We start from the raw sequence: 23788 nt of genomic DNA on the forward strand, positions 1-23788 counted from the left end.
CTAACAAATACAAGAAGGGGTAGGGCTATGATCTTCGAGCTCATCCCATAAGATTTTCAGATTCGTGATGAATGTCGAAAGATTGCGATCTCCCTGCTTGATGGAGTGGAGATCGCGAAGAAGATCAGAAATCCAAAAGTGGTTATCTTTGGTGAATCTTTCGCGCAGGTCACACCATAGATCGTAAGTGGTGTCGATGCAAATAGTACTCTGAGAAATATGAGAAGATAATGTTCTAGTGATCCAAGAAATTACCATATTATTGGCACGATCCCATAGCTCAAAATCAGGATGAGTTGACGTCGGTTGAGGAAAAGATCCATTGATGAATTGAATCTTGTTTTTGGATGATAAAAAACGTTTCATGGCTTTGCTCCAATTGTGATAGTTATTGTCGTTTAAGGGTGGTGCGACAAGAACGGCGTTGGGACTCTCACCGAGATGAAGATAATAAGGGTTACGAGGGTTGAGGGTGAGATCTTTTTCAGAGATAGAGGCAATATCATTTTGTGGTTCAGAATCAGAAGAATTGGAAGAAGAATGAGAGTTAGCGATGGACATGAAGAAAGGGGAAATCTTTCAAAATGAAGGAGGAAAAGAAATTCTGGGTTTGGGAAATCTGAATAATATTGAGGGTTTTGAGAAATCAGTGAAGCGGAAGCAAGAAAATTTGGGAAAGCTGGAAAAAATCATGGGTTTGATATCAGTGAGAAAATTTGAAAGGAAAATTTGGTGGTTTTGAGAAATGAAGCGGAAGCAAGAAATTGTTAAAATCTGATACCATATTATAGAATGGAAGAGTAGAATTTACTGAATATTATTCATTGTATTACTGAAAAAATGAGTTATATATAGGAAACCCCAAAAACTAATTATACATAAAAGAGAGAATTTAGTTAGAATAACTAACTAGCTAAAACAAACTAAACTGAATAACTAACTAGCTAAAACAAACTAAACTGAATAATCCTCAGTCAAAGTATAATACAATTCTATATATCAATAAGTATCATCTTTTTTTTTTTTTTTGCATAATACAACATTATTGACATTCATTTATTGATATCCATATCTATAATAAAGGGATGGAGAAATTTGGTGTTGCATCTTTTTCTACCAAAAAGACTTATAGATTTTTTTATAGATTTTTCACATGATAGTAATCATCATTGAATAAAAAAATATATAATTGAGCAAGAGACTAAAAAGGGGAAAGAGAGAAGATTGAAGAGAAATATTTAAAATAAAATTATACTCAAGTTAAGATTTATAATTAACATTTTTTTTAGTATAATATAATTAATATATCACGGTCAAGTAGGTCAGTGTTCCTCATCCCTTGTTAAAATCGTTTGCATAGAAATTTTAACACTATTTCTTTTGAGTCAGCTACTAAAACTCTGTATCAAAATATATGCTTTGCCATCAAAAATTTTGAAAAACAATATCAATTATGTTTTGTGAGTTGTAAAAATAACCATGGTAGCATCACTAGGTTTAAAAGTGATACATCTATGGTTTTACGTGAAAAACTCTTAAAAAATATGGTAATCGAATGGTTTATGGCATGTTATTTCCTCTGAGAAAGGATTTTATGAGTTCTTCTTTACTACCGTTGTGGATTGGCAAAGTGTTAGAATAGTCGAAATTTGAATATGAAATCAAGTCTTCTTTGCGTTTGTTCTTTCTTGTACAAAAGATTTCAATTCATATTTAGTAGTAAACACAAAGATCCAATGTTGAATTTATACCTACAAGTTACCTCAAGAATGTTGGATATCAAAAATCATATCTACAATTGCTTTAGAATGGATATTCCTTTATCTTTTGTTGGAGCAACCGATAGAAAAACGTTTGGATATTTTGTTCGAGTTTTGATCGATTTAGACATGACACAAAAATTGAGAGTTTACATTCTGATTGAACGAGAAGTATATGCATTTGTTATTTATATGGACTATGAAAAATTATAATTGTTAGACATTTTATAGATAACTATTAAAAATATTCTAATGGTAATAGAATAGCTTAGTCTGGTGAAGATATTAAAGTTTTAAAGAAGTTAGTAAATAAATGTCTTTAAGAACATTGTCGCTCAGGACAAGGTTGAAACTGAAGGTACCAACAAAGAAAATCAAGTTATTAGTACTTATCGTGTTGTTAATTTTCTTTTGTAGTTTAAATCTCCAACGTTGAATTAGGAGACAACACAATTATTCATTAATATTCTCTCTCCGACTAAGAAAGAATTGATAAAAATTCTAATGAAGCATTTGATTCAAATTCAATTGAGGAAGTGGTAGTAGAATCTTTCCCTTAAAGAGAAGATGGTGTCGAGTTACGCCAAAAATCAAATGTAATTCACGAGATTTTTAGATCTAGCTTATCTAATTTAGATAACAGATAACAACAAAGAAAAATTCTTCATTATCAAAATATGTATATTATAGATTCTTGGAGTAATAGGATGTTGCAGTAAAAAACATTGTCTAAAATTATCAAATTAATTCAAATTTAGTAGCATTAAGACATTTTGTAGATGATATTACACATTCAAATGTTTTGATCACTTATGACAATATACATTGTTGGATTGCTCATAATTAGAAAGTTTTGCTTAACTTTTTTAAGGATAAAAATGTTAATAATTTGCAGAATTATTTTATTAACCGTAAATAATTTTTATAGAGAATCGTTCAATAGAAAAATTATACGAAAAAAATTATAATATATAATTTTTGCCGAAAGACTTAAAAATCTACGTAATTTTGAATAATCTTTTCTTTTTGCATTTCTTTTGTACTGAGTGAAAATATCCTACATTTTCTATTTTTACTAAATATTTAACTTATAAAAATATACATTAGTGCCATAGAAAATTAGATGGAACGTTAGTGTAATACAATAGAAAACACACTCCTTAGGTGAATAACCCACGAAAAGAGGCCTTACATAGGCTTGTATCTTGTAAACAGAGCATAACATATATACATATAGATAGAATGAGCTAGAACGAGAATTGCAATTTGATTAAGAAGTTGCCACGTATTCACCAGCTGTCGCAATTTCAACACTCGGTTCAATCACTTGTCCAAATGCATCTATATATATATAATGACTTGACCGCTGATGATGAAATGCAAGTATAAGATAAATTAAAAGATTAAAATTAACATTATGAGTCAAGAGAAACCACGGAGACCAGAGAAAGAGCCGATTAAATACGGCGATGTGTTCAACGTGTCTGGAGATTTATCATCCACACCCATTGCACCAAGAGACGCAGCCACTATGCAATCTGCGGAAGATCAAACATTGGGCCAGACTCGAAAAGATGGGCCTGCTTCACTCATGACTTCAGCGGCCCAAAAGAACGAGAGTGCTGGTTTTGTGGGCCACGAGACTGCTACTAATATTGCTAGAAATGAAGGCGTTACTGTTGGCCTAACTTATGATGGGGGCAAACGTGTTATTACTGAGACCCTTGGTGGACAGGCAATGTTTTTATATTTTACATACTAAATTTAATTTAGTTCATATTTATTTTCATTCAATATTTTAATGGAACAGGTTTTGGGGAAGTTTGTGGAAAATGCAGATGGGGCAAAAAGGGATGTGGGTGAGGATGAGTTGGAAAATGAAAGTGATCCTCATCCTGCCTCAGCTCAAGCTCCTAAAGTTGAAGCAACAAAAGACAATGATTTCATAAGTAACAAAGGTGGTGGTGTTATGAATCCTAGGTTTTCTGGGAACCAAGACAATGATTCAATGGTAAGGAACATATCATATGCTACTATAAATTGTTTATTGTTATATATTTTTTAAAAGAGAAATAATTAAATCATACAAATTAGAACCGTGCAGGAGAAGCGGGTGTGAATGAAAATGATGATGAAATTATAAATAGTGTGCCAGGTGGCATGGGAGCATCTATGGCGACAGTGGACCGAGTTAACAAAAACAAGTGAAGTCGAATTCAAATGTTATCTTTTCTTTTATAGCGTCTTAATTTTACTTTTGTTTCTTTGTACTTTGTATAATGTTTATTTTTCCTTTTGTTGACAAAGACTTTCGTTGGTTGTGTATTTTCACTTTAGCTAGTTTAATGGTATTAGTCTTTCGTTGTATTATATAATCCCTAAATATGATGATGGTGATTATTCTTAATTGACAAATTATGTGTTGATTAACTGTTTTACTAGATTGTGATAAATTGGATTATTCTTAATAGAATGTTTTTATCTCAATCTTAAATTAATATAAATATGTTATATTATATTATTTATTATATTATATTATTTATTATAAATATTGATGAACTGAGGTCGTTTACTTAGTTAGAAGTCACTTTTTAAAACGATTGGTCTTCATATGGTTGCTTTTCTAATAAATGATTTTTTATTGAAAAAAAAAAGTAGGATATATAAATATAAAATTCCCAAAAAAGAAAAATAATAAAATAGGACATATATATACAAAATCCCCAAAATAATCGATTAACAGATGAATGGACTTTGGTGAATTGGGTTATTTCTTTAATGAAACAATTCATTTCTAATTGAGTTGATTCTTTTCTTTGACGAGTCTCCCACTCCCCTCTTTCTCTCTTCAATATTTATTATTTCGCTCTCTCTCCTTAAAATGCATATACAAATTATTATTATTGTTATTATTATTATTTTAGTTATAATTTAATCATTCACAAAATATTTTTTTTTATAATTTAATTAATAAAATTAATTTATTTAATTTATATTATAAATTAAATATATTAATTTTTTTATAAAATTGTAATTAAATGTCTTTTAAGAAATTAACTTATAAAAAAATTAAATATATTAATTTTTATTAAATTATAATTAAATATCTCTTAAGGAACTAATTTATAAAAAAGGATGTCTCTTATAAAAAAAAATTCAAGGAGCCAATTTATAAAAAAATTAAGAAAAAATTATAAAAATAATTAAACTTTAATTTTGTTAATTGTAAGTTCTATCTGTTGATAAAAAAAATCAAATCAAATAATTTTATAATTTCAAAAATTTAATTAAATTAGTTTAATAGTTTTTATAAGTTTGAATTCATATTGAATTGATTTGAATATAATTTTATATAATTTAGATTGTGTTAAAGTATTGTCATTTATCAGTATTATTGTTATATACAAATATATGGTTTTTAAATGTATTTTAATATTGATATAGTAATAAATTTGTTGTTAATAATTTAAATTATTTAATTTTTGTTATAAATATTTTTAAAGTTATATTTATAGATGATATAAAGTAAAAAATTTACATTTATCACGTATAACTAATCATTTTTAAAAAAATTTAAATTTTTAAAAATCAATTTTTATTTTAAAAATCAATTTTTATTTTTAAAAATCAATTTTTACTTATAAAAATTGCAACCCATGCCTCTCTTTAATAAATATTAAGAGGTTTAACTTAATATTCGACTCAAGATATTTTTATAAATTTATAAGTTAAATTTTTATTTATAACATAATATTATGATTTTTATTTATTCATAAAAATTTAACAATTCTATAATTTAAGTTCAAACATTTCGGCTCTCTCTCATATTATTCCTTCACTATCTCTCAATGTTACAAATATTCTAAATTTGATTCAATATAATAAGTTTACAAATCTTCTAAATTGATTCAAACTAATAAGTTTGGGAGAGTAATTCACTTCAGTTATTGTCTTCGTCCAAACATTCTATAAATTTGATTTAAACTAATGAGTTTACAAAAATATTCACTTTTTTTTTTTCACCAAAACATTTTAACACTACTTGAAAATGATATTTAAATTTTCAAAAATAGAGGAATGATATATATAATGAAATGAGATATATAAATGCAATATATGCAATTAGGAATTTAAAGTGCAGTTTATTTTGTAATAATATTTTTTTATTAAAATTTGTATTCATAGAATTTTTTGAAGATAACTCTAGTTTTAGAGAGAGGAGATAAAATGATAGAAAATAAAAATACATTTTTAAAAATAATAAATTATTTTTTGAAATTTTCATTAAATTTAAAAATATGTATAATTATTCATTAATTTTTTTTAATCATTCTATAACATAAATTTTAAAAAATAAAATAAACCTTTTCACAAACAACATAAAGAAATACATAATATTATTTTAAGGAACCTTTACCTTAAGAGAAAGGTATACTTTGAGATATATATTTTGTGTGGGACAAATGATCATGATTAAATTTTTGAATTAGGTAGAATGAGATATATTACAATTAATACTCACCACTTTTACATAAAAAATCTTGATACACATTATAATCAAATTAAGAAGTACTTCACCGTATACATATGATATATACAAATTGATCATGTTTATTTATAATATAAAACAATTCACACACAATTGCCTAATTTAGTAACACATATATACACATATAACATCAATCCACACAAAATCATAAAGTCTAAATAATAAAAATAAAAGTGTTACAACATATAATTTATTTTTTTATTGAATTTATTATTCAATCATAAAGTCTAAATAATAAAAATAAAAGTGTTACAACATATAATTTATTTTTTTATTGAATTTATTATTCATGTGATTCTGAAAAGAATGAATCTTAATAATTGAAAGTTCAGTTTAAAAATAAGTCAAATTTAATTAAAATTTATTTTAGTTAAGATTCAATTATTCAAAATCTTCTATAATTCTTTTTTTTACGACTAAATAACTACTAATTAATTTAGTGATCTAAATATGTCAATTGTACGAATATAATTATCGATATAATCATTACATAAATACACATATCCTTTTTTATTTATTTATTTAATCTAAAAATCATTAAAAAAAACAAAGGTAAAAAAAAAATTGGAGATACAGACATTACTCATAAAATGAAAAAGGAAAATGTTAAAAAAAAAATTCCTTCAATTATTTTTATTTATTTTTTAAACATTTAGCATTTAATAACAAGAGTACTAATTATTATTTTATAAAACAGCTTTCATAGCTCAGTTGGTTAGAGCACCCGTTTAGTAAGCGGGAGGTCTCGAGTTCAACTCTCAATGAAAGCAAATAATTAATTTTTATTTTTATAAACATTACAATTCTATAATATACCATTTTTTTTTTCCTCTTAAAATATTCCATAAACATATAAAATATATAGTTCTATTTAAGGGTTTCTTTTTTATTTATTGATGTGAATTTGTAGTTTTCAATTTCATGTTTTAAGAGAGTTAAAGGCAATGTCCAAGTCTTGCAAGGGATTGGCCGTGGAGCTAGTCAAGTGCCTCAGTGAATCTGATTGTGTTAAGGTTCGGTTTATAGTATTTCTTTGATGTTATTGAATTTTTTAAAAAGATTTTTTTTTGTTTTCTTCACTTTTTTAATGTTTAATTTTGATTATTGTGCTGCTAAATGGATTATGTTTATTTGTTGGTGAACAGGTTGAGAATAGATCATATAGGGAGTGTTCTGGAGAGAAGAGTCCATCAATATCAAGTGAGTGTGTTGGACTTAGGGAAACCTATTTCAATTGCAAAAGAGGCCAGGCAAGTGTTTATTTCTTGCTTTTATCATGTTAACTTTTAGGCAAGTTTGATACCTATTGGTTTAATGTTGATTGGTGCTTGAAAATCGTTTGAAAAAAAATAAGAAGAGAAAACAAATTTGTGTCTCAAAACTCAATTCATATTTGTTGTTGCCTCGCCGTTTTTGTCAAATTGTCAGTTGTGTATACGAATAAGACCACGAGCTTCTACTTCCAAAGAGCGGCATTGGTCATTATCATTGTTTTGAGCAATTTTTAGGTACTGGTCTATGGCACTGCCTGGCTTTTATTTGATTTATAATTAATAATGCAAGGTTGCCAATATTTTCTATTTGGGTGTTTTACCGCTAGCATTTACTATAGGGCATAAGCTTGAAGTTGTGAGTTGAAGAAGTCAAATTTAGATTGAATGAATGTTGAGTATTTCATGATTGGTCCCCTTTTTGGAACTATCATTTTTCATATGGATTCTTCCTTTTCTTTTCGAGGTGACTAAATGCATCTTTACAATGTGATGGAGTTCAGCCAAATAATCTGGTTATTTGTAAACTATAGTACTACAAAAACTAAGGCACAAAGAGATGTTAGTAACTTACATATGGCTAATAATTATCATGAGTGATAGGATGAACAGTTATTTTCGTCTGCATGATACACTTAATGAAGATGAAATAGCATTGAACTTTGGAACGAGATAGTGCGATTAATTGTTTATGATTTTTTTTGTAGTTGCTTCTTCTTTTAACTTTCAAAGTTCATGAAGACAATGATATAATTTTAGTCTCAAAAGGTTGATAGTTTTTTTCTCTTATTTGGAAATGCAATTTGCTGAAATAAAATTTCTTAACTGGTTCTTGTTTTCAAGATTATTCTCCCTCAAGAAAGTTTTGAGCAATTAAGGTTCTAATGTCAGTCTATATGATTAAGATTAGCTTTTACCTTAATGGAGCTTCTTATTTAAAATAAGTTAATGATTTATCAGTCACGAATAAGTCTTTAGGTGCTTATGAAGAAGTTAAACGAGATTGCTTTTGAAAAATTGAGATACATAAACCCGATATTATTGTAAGTTGCCGAAAGTATTTTTGTTGACTGCAAGGAAGATCTTAAAGTGTTTAAACCAAGTTCTTTATGATCCTAACTGAAGATTTCAAATTGGTAAGTATGCTCGTTGTTGCATTTGCATAGTTAAACCAGGTAAATTATAAGAATACTGTATTTGTTAGTAGTGATGGTGATATGCAACTCTAGTTCATCTTGTTTTATTAAGGCCTTCATGGCCTATATTATAGACTTAGTTTACAATAAATCATATCAGCTGACATAGATTTGTGGACACTCCATTTCACCATTCACATGTTCAAATAGTTTAGTTTTTTTTTATAAGCAAATATTAGCGAGTTAGTCATCATTTTAGTTTCTAAGGTTCGAACACTAGGCCTATTACTTAAATTTGCTTTATTGTCTCCTAGCTCATCGTCTGAACTACTTAGTTGGGACTTCAAATAATATGGTTAGTAGTGCCAAGATAATCAAATGAAATAATGTGCATATTTGGTGAAGAAAATTAGTACATTTATATTAGTAATGATGTGTTAGCTTAAGTTCATTATTTGATATTGAAATTAAACAGCTATATATTTTTTCATTGTGTTCAGATTGACATGAGAGCTAGAATTCGTGGAAACAAAGGGTATTAATGATGCCATACATTGGAAAACTGTGGTGTTGTAATGTCCAATTTTGGTACTTTCAAGTTTGTACTGAAGATGAAGTCAAACCAAAGTGAAAGATGTAGATGAATCAGAGAAATGGGAGGCTATAATAATTGTTTGATTTCATAGTATTGTAATTTTGCATGCACACGACAAGATGAATTTTGACATGTTAGAGAGAACATAAATATAAACAATACCCCACAAGTGTTATATTAGTATAATGCTCAAGTCATAGTTTCAGATATGCCATAATCCATCATCAAGTATGTTATGGATTAAAGTATGGTCCCTCCACTTTCATCTCCCTGATTCTCAAATGCTTCATTTTTCTAGATAGAGGGAATACGAGATTGAATTGTGAGGTAAAAATTAATGTTCTTTCACGAAATTGTGCGGAAGTGAGGAAAAAATGACGGAAAATAGATGTGTTAAATTTCACTATATATCTACTAAAGACTTTTGTTAAAAATAAATAGACAGATTTAAAGTTGAATATCTGCTTTACAACATTTTCTTTAGAATAATGTTATTACTATCTTCTTTTCTTCAAAAAGAAAAATTCATGATTGTGTACTAAGAAATGAAATCATTGAATGAATATTATGAAAATTAAATTCTACGACAAAATAAATATTATAAATTGAAGTGTATTTGCATTGTAATTCAATATGTTTGGATAAACAAAGTAAAAATTGGACAAATCGGTGTGCTAATAGATATTCTACAATCGCATCAACCAACAATTTTTCGTACATCTTATTTATTTTAGATCTGTTTTGGTGTTTTTAACGATTTATTTAGTTGTATTTTTCTTATAAAAAGATTGCTTTTAAGATACTTGTGGTTTTGTATGTAAATTCTCTTTGTTTAATCTCGTGATCCTTTTTCTTCTTAGGAAACAATACATTTAAACCAATTTAAAACATTCCACTAAAAGTATGCATTTTCCTCAAAAAAATAAAAAATCTACATAAATTGTTATATTATTTTTTATTTTATTTTTAACTCTTTAGTTCTTTGAGAAATGAAACCCTAATAATCCATAATTCAATCAAAAAGTAAAAAGTAAAACCTAATCAAGAATTATTTCAATCAGGATTCAAACTCAAATTTTCCTAAATGATTGAGTCCTTTACTAATGCTCATTATCCACTTGAACTCAATCCCTAGATTAAATTATTATAACTGTTTGTAATAATCAATTATAATTCTAATAGTTTTATAAACCCTTTTTCTTCTCTCGACTTTCAGTATGAGAATAACCGAGCAATATGTATTACCATATACATCAAATTATAAAAGGAACACGGGCAAATGAGAATAACCACTTGCAATTTAAGCATCATATTTTGAGTTCATGGGGTTTGAGAAGCAAGTATTTACAAAGTTATCCCTTAGAGCAAGGGAAATTCCCAAGACTAACTTCAGACACAAACCATATTTAATCCTAATCATTGTGGCTGACTTTCATTAAGAACGTCCTATTAGTTATCAACAGGATTAACAGGTTCACCCTGTAAAAACAACTCTTAGTCAGCATATATTTAAAGTAGCAAAAATCAAAAACTAAATTACATGTGACATACAACTATCTATCTTATGATACTTACATTTCCATCATCAACACCACTCACAGCAGCAGGTTTTTCGGGTTCAAGCTGCAAAAATAAACAAAACATAATAAGCAATAATGAAGTATTTATGAACTTGAAATACAAATTATTATAGATAGATGTATAAATTATGATTGTTCACCAAAATCTTTCTTGAAGCTATTAAGGAGGAATCAAAATCCTTCAACACGATTCCTGGTAACTGATCAATGTCCCAACCAACAACTTTACAGATGACTTGTGCATAAGCCCGGTGAGCTCGCTTCCTTTTCGTCCTTAGTATAGTAGTCGAATGTTGAATTAGTGCAACACAATCCTTAAATCTCTTCCACATTTTCTTCTTAATACCACCACAAACCAAACAATAAAAATCTCCTTCTTTGTTATTGTCCTCGTAATATTTCCTCAAGCCGACATCTTCAGCAAACACTTTTTCAAGGAACTTATACTCTTCAGATTCTTCACCACAATTTTCAACCAACTCATCTTCACTTTCATCCTCACCCTCATCTTCATCTTCATCTTCATCTTCAATTACATCCTCATCACAATCAGAACCTGCATCGGGAGCTAAGAACTTTTGGCAAGCATCTATTGCGCTGTGCTGCAAATGCCAAACTGCGACAATTGCTTCCTCGTCCCCCACAAGAGAATAAGGGTACGAACATGGCTCGGTGTTGAAGGAAGGCCAATCTGAAGCCGTTGAAGATAAACCACCATCGGGACTTTTGCAAATCCATTTAGCATCGGAAACCACAGATTCATGAATTACCTACATTGAAATTTAATATCTAATAATTAGTAAAACATCTGTGGGAATTGAAAGCTAGCATACGATAGTACTAAAAGTAGGGAGAATGATGCCTTTGAGACATTGGTTAAATAATCAAAAAAGGAAAGTTTGTATTAGAAAACATTGTATTTATATATTGGCAAGTCTTTGACTTGTATTTTCAAGACAAAACTTCCTTTTCTGGGTTCCTTAACCTATGCCCTTAGGACACTCGTTGGCAAGACCCTATTCCTCTGCTAAATGCAGCTCACGAAAGATACTACTAATAGTGGTCATGAAAGGTAAACTTAAATTTCATTGACACTACAAAAATCCAGTTATGTGCATCTGGCAACTATTTATTTACTAGTTTCTTTAATAACTTCTTTACTAGCATATAAATGTTTTAACTTATTAGAATTAACTATAGAACGAAGGTCATTGCATTGCATTGTACCTAGATTACGATATAATACAGATAATTAATAGTTAAAATACACAGTAATCAGCTGAAAAAAAGGGCATCAGGGCAGCAATTTTTCCCTAGACAGCATTATATTAATAACAATGACAAGGACTATACAATTAAGAAACACACACATAAGAGTACATATATGTTTCTATTCAGCATTTATAAATTGATATATATTACAATTGTTTACCTCAACAATTTCTCCTCCATCTTTTGAACTCAAATCCAATGTTTTTTCATCTTCAACCTCACCTTCGTTCAAAACATTCTGCATACACAACAATCAATAGAAATTTACAACCATGCCAAATTAGGGTATGTTTACTTCGTGAAAACATTCAATGTTTTCATTTGCTAACTAAAACACTGGAGATTCTTGAAATGGACCATTGTGATGGAGATGGAGAGAGGAAATGCTAGTTAGCAACCACTTATTTATGGAAATAATGAAAACAAAATTTTGACATTTTCATCATTTCAAAAAAAAATATAGACATTGTTCACTTCAATAATCTCTTATATCCTAAAATAAACACGAAATTTAAATATGGAAAAAAAATATTTTCACAATGTAAAAAATAGTTATTTCTTTCCCTTAAAGGGTGAAGTAAAGCTGATACACAAATAAATAAATAAAATAAAAAGAAATGAACCTCAGTAACAATTTGACGAAGCACCTTAACATGATCCTGAAGCTCAACTGGAACTGATTCATTAACATCAGATTTAACGGAAAAATTATTTCTACCATCAACATTATCCTATGAAGTTAAAATCACACAAAACCAACTTAATAATTATAATATAATGAGGAAAAAATGCAGTAAATATAGTTTGATTAATGAACTGAAAGTAACATGCATTAATATTAATATTGTTATTATTACCTTAGATGATGAATCAGTCTTCATCTTGACACCAGAGAGAGAAAGAGCGTAGTGAGGAAATGTTAGGGTAATAGTCAAATTTTGAGTGTGATGTGAATGAAGCTAGTATTGTGAATTTGGGCTTTGTTATTCCGGTGTGAAAGCCCAATTGGTGCTTAGTAATTCCAAATTTTTGTTCGCATTGTTAGGATTTGCTATTACACCCCACCTTTTTACTTATATATATATATTCTCATTCTTCTTTTTATTTTTTTTACTGAACAATAAATTATCCTTTTTGGAAAAATTAATCTCAAAACTCAGTTACATCGAGTTACTAAAGTTCGTATGGAATTAGAATTATGGATTGGAGAATGAAACTTTCAGAACGTTTGAAACAGTGTTTCGGAAATTAGATTTTCAATTGTAATTTAATTTTATTTGTTTTGCGTATATTTTATATTCTGAAATTAAAAATGCTTAGTTTAGAAAACAAGAGTTTTATGATTTTGAACAAAACAATATTTTTCTTTAGTTAAAATTAAGACTTTACTAATTTTATATTGATAATATAAGTTTATAATATCATTTAATTTTATTTAACCATATTATCACATTGTATTATCATCTTTTAATTTTTTTAGAAAAAATAAGATTTTATTACACAAAAGTAAATTTGAAGGAAAAATAATTACATCTATAAAATCCTTTATAAAATTGGAAGTGTAATTGAATACTACAAAAATACGTTATCAATAATAGATATCAATTTATTCTTAAAATTGAATTCAAATAGATTGTCTTTTGAAGGAGATTCTCTTAACTTGACCTAAAAAATCCATATAAAATCTAAACATTTATCCTATTTTAATTTGGTGATTGTTCATTTAAAAAAATTAGAAATTATTTCCTTTGTTTTTTTATTAAATCATGTTAAATAGAATATTAATGTTTATGCCAATTTAGCTCGTTTGCTTTAAAATTCATATTAAATTGACGATGATCTTTAATTATTTTATTTTAGTTAATTTAACTGTTTGATAAAATTTATTTTGACTTTTTAAAAATATATCCTTATACCATATAATTTGATTGGATACATAATATAACTCTAATTACAAAAAATAAAATAAAAATTACTTTACCAATCAACATATTTTTTTACTTCTTCTTATAAGAACATTTGGGCGAAATGAGCCGGAAAATAACAAGTCATGGATGGATGTAACATGGTTGTGTAGGTCCCCACTGTGATATGGTTATGGCTATGGCTATGGCTATTGTACAAGCTTAGACAATAACAGCAACAAGAAGAAGAAGAAGCTGAGCAACAACACATCAAAGGAACCTAATCTCATTTCATCATTCCAATTCCACATGGATACCATCCCTACTTCAATCAACAGGTTTTTCCTCTCTCTTTCTCTCAAATGAATTGAATTGAAGTTCTTTACTTATGAATTTATTCTTTTCTGCAGTGGTTTTGGATGGAAATCGTCCTCCTTTTTTCTACAATCCAATTCCTTCAACCTAATTTCAATTCCATTCAAACCAAAACCGTCTCTCACCAAGTTTACTCTCACTTGCTCTGCCGCCTCTTCTTCTTCTGGTACTCTCCTTTTCAATCAATATCCTCTTCTGGGTTTCTCTGCAATTTTGTTTTTTCTGTTCATTGTTCCAATTTAGTTGCTTTATCTATGTCTTAACATTTTTGAGCTTTTAGTATGCATTGTCTGGTTTTGTTTGATTTAGACTTGTTACAATGGGACACAATACAACATGTGTCTGTTTTTTTAGCATTGCGAAAATGGACATTAGGCTAAAAATATGATACATTTTGGTTCAATTAATTTGGTTCAGATATAGGTACAAATTTTCATATTAAATGTGTTGTTTGTGTCTGTGTGAGGAAGAAATTGAGAGCTTGGAATTTAGGATGTTGTTTTTAGCTTAATATCCATTTGTTATCTGCACATTCTATATGTTTTGTTGCTGTTGATTTGGTTAGCTTAATTATTAGAGTTGGCCTGTTAACATGGATGGGCCCCTACACTGTTTGATCAATCTTATTGTAATGTTTTCTGTTTTGGCATTGTAATGAATCTATTTACCATAAAAAAAAGTTGGTGGATCAATTAGAAAATTGAAATTAATGGCTAATGTCGAATAAAAAACCCAATGTTATGAGCATTTCTCACCCTTCATTATCCTTCCATTCTCTCTATTTCTGTCTCATATGCAGGCTAGAGAAATTGACTTGGATGCTGTGTTTCATTATTTTATTTTAATTTTTATCAGATCCTCTCTTGGTGAAGGCTGCAAGGGGAGATCCTGTTAATCGTCCTCCGGCATGGATGATGCGTCAGGCAGGAAGGTACATGGCTGTTTACAGAAAGCTTGCCAAGAAACATCCGTCCTTCCGAGAGAGGTCTGAGACAACTGATCTCATTGTAGAAATTTCTTTGCAGCCTTGGAAAGCTTTCAGGCCCGATGGAGTAATTATTTTCTCCGACATCCTTACACCTCTACCTGCATTTGGGATTGACTTTGACATAGAAGATGTCAGGGGACCTGTAATACAGTCACCTATACGCTCTGAGGAGGGATTAAAGGTTTTGCACCCTATTGACTTCGACAAGCTTAGATTTGTAGGAGATTCACTTAAGATCCTACGGCAAGAGGTAAAATTTGGTTGCAACATGCATTCACCTCATTTATATGATGGATATCTAAGTGCATGTTGGATTGAAGGTGAGTTTGGCAAAATCAGGCTGGCGCCGTGATTTTGTTGAATCTCCAAAGTGTAGCTTTTGTCGAAATCACGGTTATACACTGTGACTCTGTCAAATCACCGCGAATCCAAACATGCACTAAGCTTGTTTCCTTTGCTAATTATGTTCTATTTAGGTTGGTGGTCATGCTGCTGTTTTAGGTTTCGTCGGAGCACCTTGGACATTGGCAACATATATAGTTGAAGGAGGTACAACGCGCACATATACAACCATTAAGAGCATGTGCCATACAGCACCACACATACTGAAGACTCTGCTTTCTCATTTGACAAAGGCAATAGCAGATTACATCATTTTCCAAGTGGAATCTGGGGCTCACTGCATACAAATATTTGATTCGTGGGGTGGACAACTACCGCCTGAGATGTGGGAACGCTGGTCAAAGCCTTATATCAAAGAGGTAACTACTAAGGGAAAATCTCCATTTTTTTCTTGCCTGATAAAATTGTTTTTGGTTGTACAAACTTTCCATTGTTAAGCCTAATTTTAACCTATTTATTTTGTTGAATTAAAGGCAATAATGTGTAGCTTGCCGAGCTTTGCAACAATTAACAGGTTTTTATGTCAAGTTAATTAGTATATACTTTTCAAAATCTCCATGATTCTTCTTGGTTTAAAGCTTGTAATTATTTGTAAATTTTTGCAGCAAATGAAATTTTTTTATTTTTTGTTTTTAAGCCTTGACTATTGCATAAGCTCATTGGATATGAAGCGTGCTTTTCTGACTTCAGATGAGAAAATTTGAAATTAGAACTCAGAAAATACATCTTCATAATTTTATATTTCATTGAGATAATTATTGCTATTAGCATCTTTTCTTATTTTACAATTCATAATAAATAGCAAATTCTAGGTCGACTACTGTTGTGCCAATCTCTCTCTCTCACTTTTTTTCTTTTCACATTCGTCATATACTACTTTCTGAACTTCCAGATTGTAAATTTGGTCAAGAAAAAGTGCCCAGACACACCACTTGTTCTTTATATAAATGGAAATGGTGGCCTTCTCGAGCGTATGATAGATACTGGAGTTGATGTTATTGGACTCGATTGGACAGTGGATATGGCTGACGGTAGAAGAAGATTAGGTAGCGGAATAGGCGTGCAAGGAAATGTCGACCCTGCTTACTTATTCTCTCCTCTTACTGCCCTGACCGAAGAAATTCAGAGGTTGGTTACATAATTTCCATTAACTCTAGCATTCTTATAGTCATTTTGTGGTTGTCCGATGTTGACATATAGGTTCTAGCAGTGGATAGACCACCGGAGAGGGTCCTAAGTGACCCTCCTAGGTGGTATCACTGATTGTTATTATGTTACTTGTTTTTTGTCCAATTGAACCCTAATAGTCATAAATAACATTGGAGAAATGAACTTTGTTGATGAATTATCTTGATTTCTTAATATGATGATTACTTGTTACTGTCAGGGTTGTGCGGTGTGCGGGACCTAAACAACACATCCTTAATCTTGGGCATGGTGTTCTTGTTGGAACACCTGAAGAAGCCGTTGCACATTTCTTTGAAGTAGCCAGGAGCTTGAAGTTTGACACAGTCTCTCAAAATAACACTGCAAGTGTAGTTTGAAGCCAAATGCCATTTGTGTTGCCAAATGTAGTTTGAAGAGTTCAGGTCTAGTCCTTCTTGATTCTAATGCAGCTATGTGATGATGATTTGCACATTGCTGTGTCGGCTAAAGGTTAAAAAGAGTCTACATTATTCTGTATTTTGTAATTGTGTATAATAAATTAATTAGAGGATTCGTCCTATTTGTTTTTTTGAGTATAATAACATTAATTTTTTATTACATTAATTTGTTAGGAAGCTTTGACTTGTCCTCTGATGAAGTTGGTACTCTATTTTCAGTGTAGTTTGGTTTAGATTTTTTTATTTATATTTCATTGTCACGATGATAAGATAAAATGCTAGTTAATAAAGATGTATTTCAGGAAATAATGAAATAATGAGATGTATTTCAGTGTTCTTGACATTTTTATTGTTTTTAGAAATGTGGACAATTGTTTATTTCAAAAGTCTTTTATTTTCTTATTAATAAATAAAATTAACACAAATTTTAAGAATTGAAAACAAAAAATATTTTCACAAAGTAAACGACGCTTAACTTGTTCCGATCAATTTGTTTGAATAAAAAAGATATGAGACTTTATAATTCCACACTTAGACTTCATAACTATATTGAATAAAGGAAATACAATGACACTTATTTATAAACTTTTGATTTCATTACAAAAAAACAACCAACAAAGTGAAGGAGTAACTAACTAATTATGAGCCAAGTAAAGTATAGTACATTCCCTTTATTTAATTTATTTGTGTCTTATGAAGAGTATGTGCACACAGTGAAATGTGTCTTACAATTTTTTAGGCCACATGCCTTGTCACATTAATGTTTCCACTTGAAGAACGGTTGCCATAATGCTGTAGAACCTCATTCAGAGTTTTGAGAGCTCTGTCATATGACACAAACCCCATAAACAAGAACTCATAATCATCCACTGTCACAATCTGGATGTATTTTTCTTTTGAGTTAAATCTGTTTGTTGAAGGACTAACTGTCCTCAACTGATCCAGCTGCATTACCACCTACAAGTTATGTCACAAAATCAGCACTGGAAAGATATCATAAAGTCACTTGAAATTTTGTTTTTATTTCTTTTCTTACTATATAAATAGAAATAAAATATACTCTATTATAATAAATAAAAAATTTAGGTGAATTGGATTTCAGGGATTCATTAGAGTCAGAAAGATTTCTAGAGCATGCTCAAAGAGTATTTACTGAGGTATTTATAGATTACTCAGCAACAAAGTCTCTGCATCAACAACATAATTTGAACTCATGCCCTTGTAGTAAATCATGTATTTGTAACTAAATGTGAAAATAAATAAACAAAATAACTTTTAAAACCATAAATGTCTAAGGCTCCTTTGATTATTGGCCCTCATCTATCTAAAATTTCAAGTCATATCAGAAATTTTCATCTTTCTTTCCCTCATTTAATTACTGTAACATATTATTGTAAAAAGAACATAAAGCAAAACATCAATCATGAAGTTGTGAGTTACTTGAAATATATTGAGGTGATGAGATTAGGAAGTACCTTATAGAACATGCATTGATGGTGCAAGGAGAATGGATAATGACAGAGTGGGTAATCACTGCAAAATGCCAACCTCTTAGTTGTTATATATAGTGTTCCAATTACAGGTCCAGATGGTGTTGATATGTAACAAACATATTGCTTTAATATTTTCTCTCCTTGAAAAACACCAAATGTTTGATGAAATAGCTTATCAGATCCCCCATTTGCAAGCATTTTTGTTCCTTGAACTAGTCTAGCCATTGCAGCATCAGCTGGACTAGAACTGATTCTTACTGTACAATTGAAAATGGATTCCTTAAGAATCAAGTTAGAATGTCAAATAATTAACACACAAATAACTGTATATCAAAGGGCTTTAATGAATCTGCTATCAACTAATTTTTCATGAGGAGGAAGAACAATAGGAACTAACATTGAGGATCAACATCTCTACAAGATCTTTGTTGATGTGAAGTCTAAGCTTCTCTACTTTTTTTTTTTGCAAAGGTCTAAGCTTCTCTTTCTAGTGCTAATAAATCAACAATAATACAAATTCAATCCTTTCATAATCTATTTTAATAAAAACCATCCAGTTCATTCAAAGTGAATAATCAGAACTCTACCGCCGAGGTACTGTGAGTCGTAGGGCTCCACCATCATCCACCGTGAATTGCAAGAGCTCCATTGCCAGACCACCATGAGCCGTCGTAGACCACACGAACTGCTGTTGGTTACCCCGAAGACTTTAACAACTTTTTTCTTTTAAAATTTTTTATTAAAATTTGAAAATATAAAATGAATCATTTACAATCCAATCCATACTATAAAATGGACAGATTGAATCCAATATATTATTGATTTTTTGTATAGTGGATGGAAATAAATATGAAAAATTGGATGAACGTGAATTAATGGAACCTGTTGGTACCCCTAGTGAAAAGCAACTAAACAATTCTAATAAGAATTGCAATAGACACAACATAACAGTAACACGTAGATACCAATAATAATTTGAAAAAATAAATAAATTAATTACAATTAATGTGTCGGTGGCAGACACAACACATGTCGAACAACGAGACATTCTTCAATTAGAGCTATCAGTGGTACAGAGAATAGGACATATATATAGAGGAAAACTCACTGTGATTCCATATATTATCAACCATATTCTCAGCATGTCTAGTTGCTTCTTCAACCTTCTTACTACAATTATTTATCACACCACTTATTTTGTCCACTGAATTAGGACCTGAAATCAAAAGGGTGATGACCATAAGTGAAAAAGAGAACAACTTTAGTTACAGAAACACAATCTCTTAGAAATCACTCACGGTTTGCAGCTGCAGAAGAAGGGGAAAGGTGAACATAAGGGTTGTTGCTATTGTTGTGCAAGTTTGTACTAGTTGTTCCATCAACAACATGAATTTCTCTATGATTGTTCATTCTCTTGTTTAGTAGCTTAAAATTGGTGAGAGTGAAGATTGCAAGAACAAGATGGAAGTGAAAGAAAGGTGGAATAATTTGAAACTTAGAATGGTTAGAAAAATATGTGTAGAACAATACAAATGACAATGTATGTGCTGATTCATGTGAATGTTAATGGAAATTGGAATATGAATATCACATCACATTAAATTTAGAATAAATTCTGTTTATAAACAATAATATTACAATAGTAAATTTAAAATATTTATACTTTGTGACACATTTTCTCACACATATTTATATGTAAAGTAGTTTGATCAAATATTAGGACAATTGGACAAATATCTAAGTTCATAATCTTTAATAAGTATTATGGATTTAACCAAAAATCAAATATAGCTCAATTAATCATATATATTTATTTATAAGGTTGAAGGTGGATTTTAATGAAGAGGTAATTGAGTTCGAATTTGATGTCTACAATGTATGAAAATGGTTTCCTCTGCCTCTGGTTTTTGCATTGGTTGTGAATTGTGATAATAGTGTGAAAGAGGAAATGAATTTATGTAAAAGTGTATGTTTGACTTTATAATATGATTGATGATGTCGAATAAATTCAAGATAAAAGGAAGCATAACACCGAAAGAGAAATGCTGCTGCTGAGGAATTGGATGCCAAAAAGCATAATCTGAACATTGATTTATAAATTAATTAGATTTGGTTTCTCTCTTCATTAGGGCTGAACATTTTTTCGCCATACTTCGAAATTAGAGTTAAGGACTTTTCTATTAACCATAATAGTTAAATACTTTATAAAATTAATAATAATAATAATAATAATAATAATAATAATAATAATAATAATAATAATAATAATAATAATAATAATAATAATTTATCTTTATGAATTACTCTATATTTGATTTGTTTATTATCTGATATGTAAATCACTAAAGAGAGACTATTTTAGTCTCAATTTTTTCTCAGTAGGAAATACAGAGATTCAAAAAATTAAGTATTTTTCTATGTTTAGTTGTGGGAAGTTTTATGTGTGATTTAATTTATACGATAACTTATATAATAAGATCATTTGACAGATACTTGAGCAATTCAAATTTGAATTGTTACTATGTTTAATTGTGGGAAGTTTTATGTGTGATTTAATTTATACGAGAACTTATATAATAAAATCATTTGACAGATACTTAAGCAATTCAAATTTGAATTTTTACTAAAGACAACCATGATAATTGTTAAAGAAAACAATAAAGCTTATGCTCACAAATAAGAAATCTAACGATTTGGAAATCATCGATTTAATTTTTTTTTTGTCTACATAAAGTGGACATCTTAACTCAACAAAATGTTTGATTTGTTTATGTCACTTGCATATAGTAAAAGATATTGAAAGAATACCCAAGTTACATTGACATAAATCACTTGTATAGTATTTCAACAACTAAAGTTGTAAAGTATATCTACATACTTGTTATAGATGTTGAGAATAGAACATATAGTGACAAAATCTATACTAGTTGACACACTATTAAAAGGCTTGACAAACTAAGGTCTTTCATATGGTTGTTGTCATTAAGGATGTCTTAGATTAATGGGAGTTAATTTTTCTTCCTTTATGATATATACTTTTGTTTTTGATACATACTTTGTGTTCTAATTTTCTACAGAAATAAAGTTTATGTGATTATTATTATATTCGTTTTTATATCGTTTGTGCAAATTGAATTCACACGTCAAGAAATTTAGTTTGATCCCACTAAAAATTTCAATTGTACCAATTGGAAATAGACACGATATAACTATCACATTGCATGAAATTTCTATGACACTCATCTATATTGATCTATGTCACAAGTGCATTGATGTGGTGGTCATCGATGTATAGGCACATTATGCATCAGTGACGGCAGTTAAAGAATATAAGGTGAACCAAATAATAGAGGAGAAATCTAAAGATAAATAACATTCGGATGCGCACTTAAGGAATTACGATATACTTATTAAGATATACTCTCTATAATCAATATTATAAGTAAAAAAATGTCTTCCATTTTTTTCACAATTATAATCAAAAGTTAACTACTTTTGCCTTATTTATGCTATTACTCCCAATACACCATTTATTTAATTCAAAGTATTTAATGTTGATAGTTAAATGTTTAATATTAAAAATGGTGAATTTAATAAATTTAACTTGTGTTTTACATGAAATCTAAAAAAATTAATTGCACTTGCTACATTTCTTAATACCTGCGAAATTATTAACTTTGTTTATAATAATGACCAGGGGAGTATTGCCCAAGTGAGATAATAATGACCAGGGGACCATAGTCTATATATAAGGTGATAGTCAATTAGAGTTCTCATTATTCTTAAATGGGCTATCAGTGACATCCACTCATATTTGAGTCTGTATAAATTAATTAAATAAGACTTACTTGCAACTTTAGTCTCTTTATTTTTACTCATCCACAAAATTAATTTTCTATTTTAAAAGTCGATCATTTTAGTCTCTCTATGGTTTTCTAATTAAAAAAAAAAAGTGATGTGACATGTTTTAAATAACATGTCATATGATACAATGATGTAGAATGATTAACACACATAAAATCAGAATAAAACATCGTAAAAACTTATTTTTCAACTTCAATTTTTTTCTTCATATTTGTAATTTAATTAATAACATATGAATAATTAATGCATTTAGATAGTTCTATATCATGAAACTGTATCTCACGTTAGTTTAAATACGTTAAATCATCATTTTTTAGTTCAAAAATTTGAGAGAGGGAACAAAACTGTTGATTCTAAAAATAGAGGGACCAATTTCGTGAATTGGTAAAAAAAAAAAGAGATAAAAATTGTAATTAAGTCATTAATAATTAATTATAGAAATCTAATAAGTTTTATTACTTAATTTGATCACTAATCAACTAAGACTCCTAATTGATAAATAGCTAATATAATTAAATAAAAATATGTGTCCACAAAATAATATTAGAATATAATAACTAAATAAAATATTCCAACATATCCCGCTCGACTCTTATTTATTTATTTTTTAAATTTGAGAAGTGAAAATTTTTACTAATTAAAGTGATACTAATAACTATGTTACAACTATTTCTAAAGAGATTTGAACTCATTATTTTAAAGTTACTAAATTAAACTCTTACTATTGAACTAATACCTGAAATATAAATACCAAAATCTATACTAATACAAAAATTGAATGAAAAAATCGTTAATACAAAATCTAAATTATCGCTAATATCTTATGAGTTTTAAATAAGAAATGCTCATAATATTTAGTCATCTAAAAATAATCCTCCTAATATAAAGAGTAATGTCTAATGAAACATTTATAGCAACCTAGAATGACTCTTCTTTTAGGGTTTTAATTGGGGAGATATTATTTCTAATATTTTTTATCTTATTAACTGTTGGTT

General features: G+C 29.0%; 6 protein-coding genes and 1 non-coding gene across 11 annotated transcripts; 4 read left to right on the forward strand and 3 right to left on the reverse strand.

Moving 5' to 3' along the window:
• LOC140918966 (uncharacterized) lies at positions 1 to 561 on the reverse strand. Its single transcript, XM_073364075.1, has one exon. The coding sequence runs from the start codon at positions 559 to 561 to the stop codon at positions 1 to 3; it is 561 nt and encodes a 186-aa protein (XP_073220176.1).
• Positions 562 to 3130: 2569 nt separating this feature from the next.
• On the forward strand, positions 3131 to 4247 carry LOC101495601 (late embryogenesis abundant protein D-34-like). Of its 2 annotated transcripts, none has more exons than XM_012712531.3 (3): positions 3131 to 3495; positions 3571 to 3771; positions 3855 to 4247. In XM_012712531.3, the coding sequence occupies exons 1-3, from the start codon at positions 3178 to 3180 to the stop codon at positions 3966 to 3968; spliced, it is 633 nt and encodes a 210-aa protein (XP_012567985.1). In that variant the 5' UTR covers positions 3131 to 3177; the 3' UTR covers positions 3969 to 4247. The 2 variants fall into 2 exon arrangements, with proteins under 2 accessions (XP_012567985.1, XP_012567986.1); XM_012712532.3 differs by having other exon boundaries at positions 3865 to 4247.
• A 2758-nt stretch (positions 4248 to 7005) lies between these two features.
• Positions 7006 to 7079, forward strand: TRNAT-AGU (transfer RNA threonine (anticodon AGU)). The gene has a single exon. It is a non-coding gene; the product is annotated as a tRNA-Thr (tRNA).
• An 85-nt stretch (positions 7080 to 7164) lies between these two features.
• LOC101495930 (uncharacterized) lies at positions 7165 to 9520 on the forward strand. Its single transcript, XM_004488967.4, has 3 exons — positions 7165 to 7322; positions 7455 to 7559; positions 9217 to 9520. Exons 1-3 carry the CDS (start codon positions 7254 to 7256, stop codon positions 9256 to 9258), a joined length of 216 nt encoding a protein of 71 aa, XP_004489024.1. The 5' UTR covers positions 7165 to 7253; the 3' UTR covers positions 9259 to 9520.
• Positions 9521 to 10591: 1071 nt separating this feature from the next.
• Positions 10592 to 13146, reverse strand: LOC101496267 (uncharacterized). Of its 3 annotated transcripts, none has more exons than XM_073365128.1 (6): positions 13021 to 13136; positions 12811 to 12894; positions 12324 to 12401; positions 11032 to 11661; positions 10887 to 10934; positions 10592 to 10790 (listed from the first exon to the last, which is right to left on the reverse strand). In XM_073365128.1, exons 1-6 carry the CDS (start codon positions 13042 to 13044, stop codon positions 10761 to 10763), a joined length of 894 nt encoding a protein of 297 aa, XP_073221229.1. In that variant the 5' UTR covers positions 13045 to 13136; the 3' UTR covers positions 10592 to 10760. The 3 variants fall into 3 exon arrangements, with proteins under 3 accessions (XP_073221229.1, XP_004489025.1, XP_073221231.1); XM_004488968.4 differs by having other exon boundaries at positions 12787 to 12894; XM_073365130.1 differs by lacking the exon at positions 12811 to 12894 and having other exon boundaries at positions 13021 to 13146.
• A 1055-nt stretch (positions 13147 to 14201) lies between these two features.
• LOC101496596 (uroporphyrinogen decarboxylase 1, chloroplastic) lies at positions 14202 to 17631 on the forward strand. Its single transcript, XM_004488969.4, has 6 exons — positions 14202 to 14405; positions 14478 to 14608; positions 15298 to 15680; positions 15907 to 16191; positions 16725 to 16960; positions 17220 to 17631. The coding sequence occupies exons 1-6, from the start codon at positions 14377 to 14379 to the stop codon at positions 17374 to 17376; spliced, it is 1221 nt and encodes a 406-aa protein (XP_004489026.2). The 5' UTR covers positions 14202 to 14376; the 3' UTR covers positions 17377 to 17631.
• Positions 17632 to 17990: 359 nt separating this feature from the next.
• On the reverse strand, positions 17991 to 20491 carry LOC101496918 (GEM-like protein 2). Of its 2 annotated transcripts, none has more exons than XM_004488970.4 (4): positions 20228 to 20491; positions 20038 to 20145; positions 18912 to 19186; positions 17991 to 18393 (listed from the first exon to the last, which is right to left on the reverse strand). In XM_004488970.4, the coding sequence occupies exons 1-4, from the start codon at positions 20337 to 20339 to the stop codon at positions 18172 to 18174; spliced, it is 717 nt and encodes a 238-aa protein (XP_004489027.1). In that variant the 5' UTR covers positions 20340 to 20491; the 3' UTR covers positions 17991 to 18171. The 2 variants fall into 2 exon arrangements, with proteins under 2 accessions (XP_004489027.1, XP_027191550.1); XM_027335749.2 differs by lacking the exon at positions 20228 to 20491 and adding an exon at positions 19517 to 19617.
• Positions 20492 to 23788: the final 3297 nt, after the last annotated feature.

The sequence above is a fragment of the Cicer arietinum genome, chromosome 1, assembly GCF_000331145.2.
Source record: "Cicer arietinum cultivar CDC Frontier isolate Library 1 chromosome 1, Cicar.CDCFrontier_v2.0, whole genome shotgun sequence".
Taxonomy (NCBI): Eukaryota; Viridiplantae; Streptophyta; class Magnoliopsida; order Fabales; family Fabaceae; genus Cicer; species Cicer arietinum.

Excerpts from the sequence above, each read along its gene's own strand:
- LOC140918966 (XM_073364075.1), bottom strand. The coding sequence starts at position 561 with ATGTCCATCGCTAACTCTCATTCTTCTTCCAATTCTTCTGATTCTGAA.
- LOC101495601 (XM_012712531.3), top strand. The coding sequence starts at position 3,178 with ATGAGTCAAGAGAAACCACGGAGACCAGAGAAAGAGCCGATTAAATAC. Across the intron at positions 3,496-3,570 it reads CTGAGACCCTTGGTGGACAG|GTTTTGGGGAAGTTTGTGGA; the intron begins GCAATGTTTTTA and ends TTAATGGAACAG. Across the intron at positions 3,772-3,854 it reads ACCAAGACAATGATTCAATG|AACCGTGCAGGAGAAGCGGG; the intron begins GTAAGGAACATA and ends CATACAAATTAG.
- LOC101495930 (XM_004488967.4), top strand. The coding sequence starts at position 7,254 with ATGTCCAAGTCTTGCAAGGGATTGGCCGTGGAGCTAGTCAAGTGCCTC. Across the intron at positions 7,323-7,454 it reads GTGAATCTGATTGTGTTAAG|GTTGAGAATAGATCATATAG; the intron begins GTTCGGTTTATA and ends GTTGGTGAACAG. Across the intron at positions 7,560-9,216 it reads TCAATTGCAAAAGAGGCCAG|ATTGACATGAGAGCTAGAAT; the intron begins GCAAGTGTTTAT and ends CATTGTGTTCAG.
- LOC101496267 (XM_004488968.4), bottom strand. The coding sequence starts at position 13,044 with ATGAAGACTGATTCATCATCTAAG. Across the intron at positions 12,895-13,020 it reads AGACTGATTCATCATCTAAG|GATAATGTTGATGGTAGAAA; the intron begins GTAATAATAACA and ends TTAACTTCATAG. Across the intron at positions 12,402-12,786 it reads TTCGTCAAATTGTTACTGAG|AATGTTTTGAACGAAGGTGA; the intron begins GTTCATTTCTTT and ends TTGTGTATGCAG.
- LOC101496596 (XM_004488969.4), top strand. The coding sequence starts at position 14,377 with ATGGATACCATCCCTACTTCAATCAACAG. Across the intron at positions 15,681-15,906 it reads TTAAGATCCTACGGCAAGAG|GTTGGTGGTCATGCTGCTGT; the intron begins GTAAAATTTGGT and ends TGTTCTATTTAG. Across the intron at positions 16,961-17,219 it reads CTGACCGAAGAAATTCAGAG|GGTTGTGCGGTGTGCGGGAC; the intron begins GTTGGTTACATA and ends TGTTACTGTCAG.
- LOC101496918 (XM_004488970.4), bottom strand. The coding sequence starts at position 20,339 with ATGAACAATCATAGAGAAATTCATGTTGTTGATGGAACAACTAGTACA. Across the intron at positions 19,187-20,037 it reads TGATAATATATGGAATCACA|TAAGAATCAGTTCTAGTCCA; the intron begins GTGAGTTTTCCT and ends TCAATTGTACAG. Across the intron at positions 18,394-18,911 it reads ATCAATGCATGTTCTATAAG|GTGGTAATGCAGCTGGATCA; the intron begins GTACTTCCTAAT and ends CATAACTTGTAG.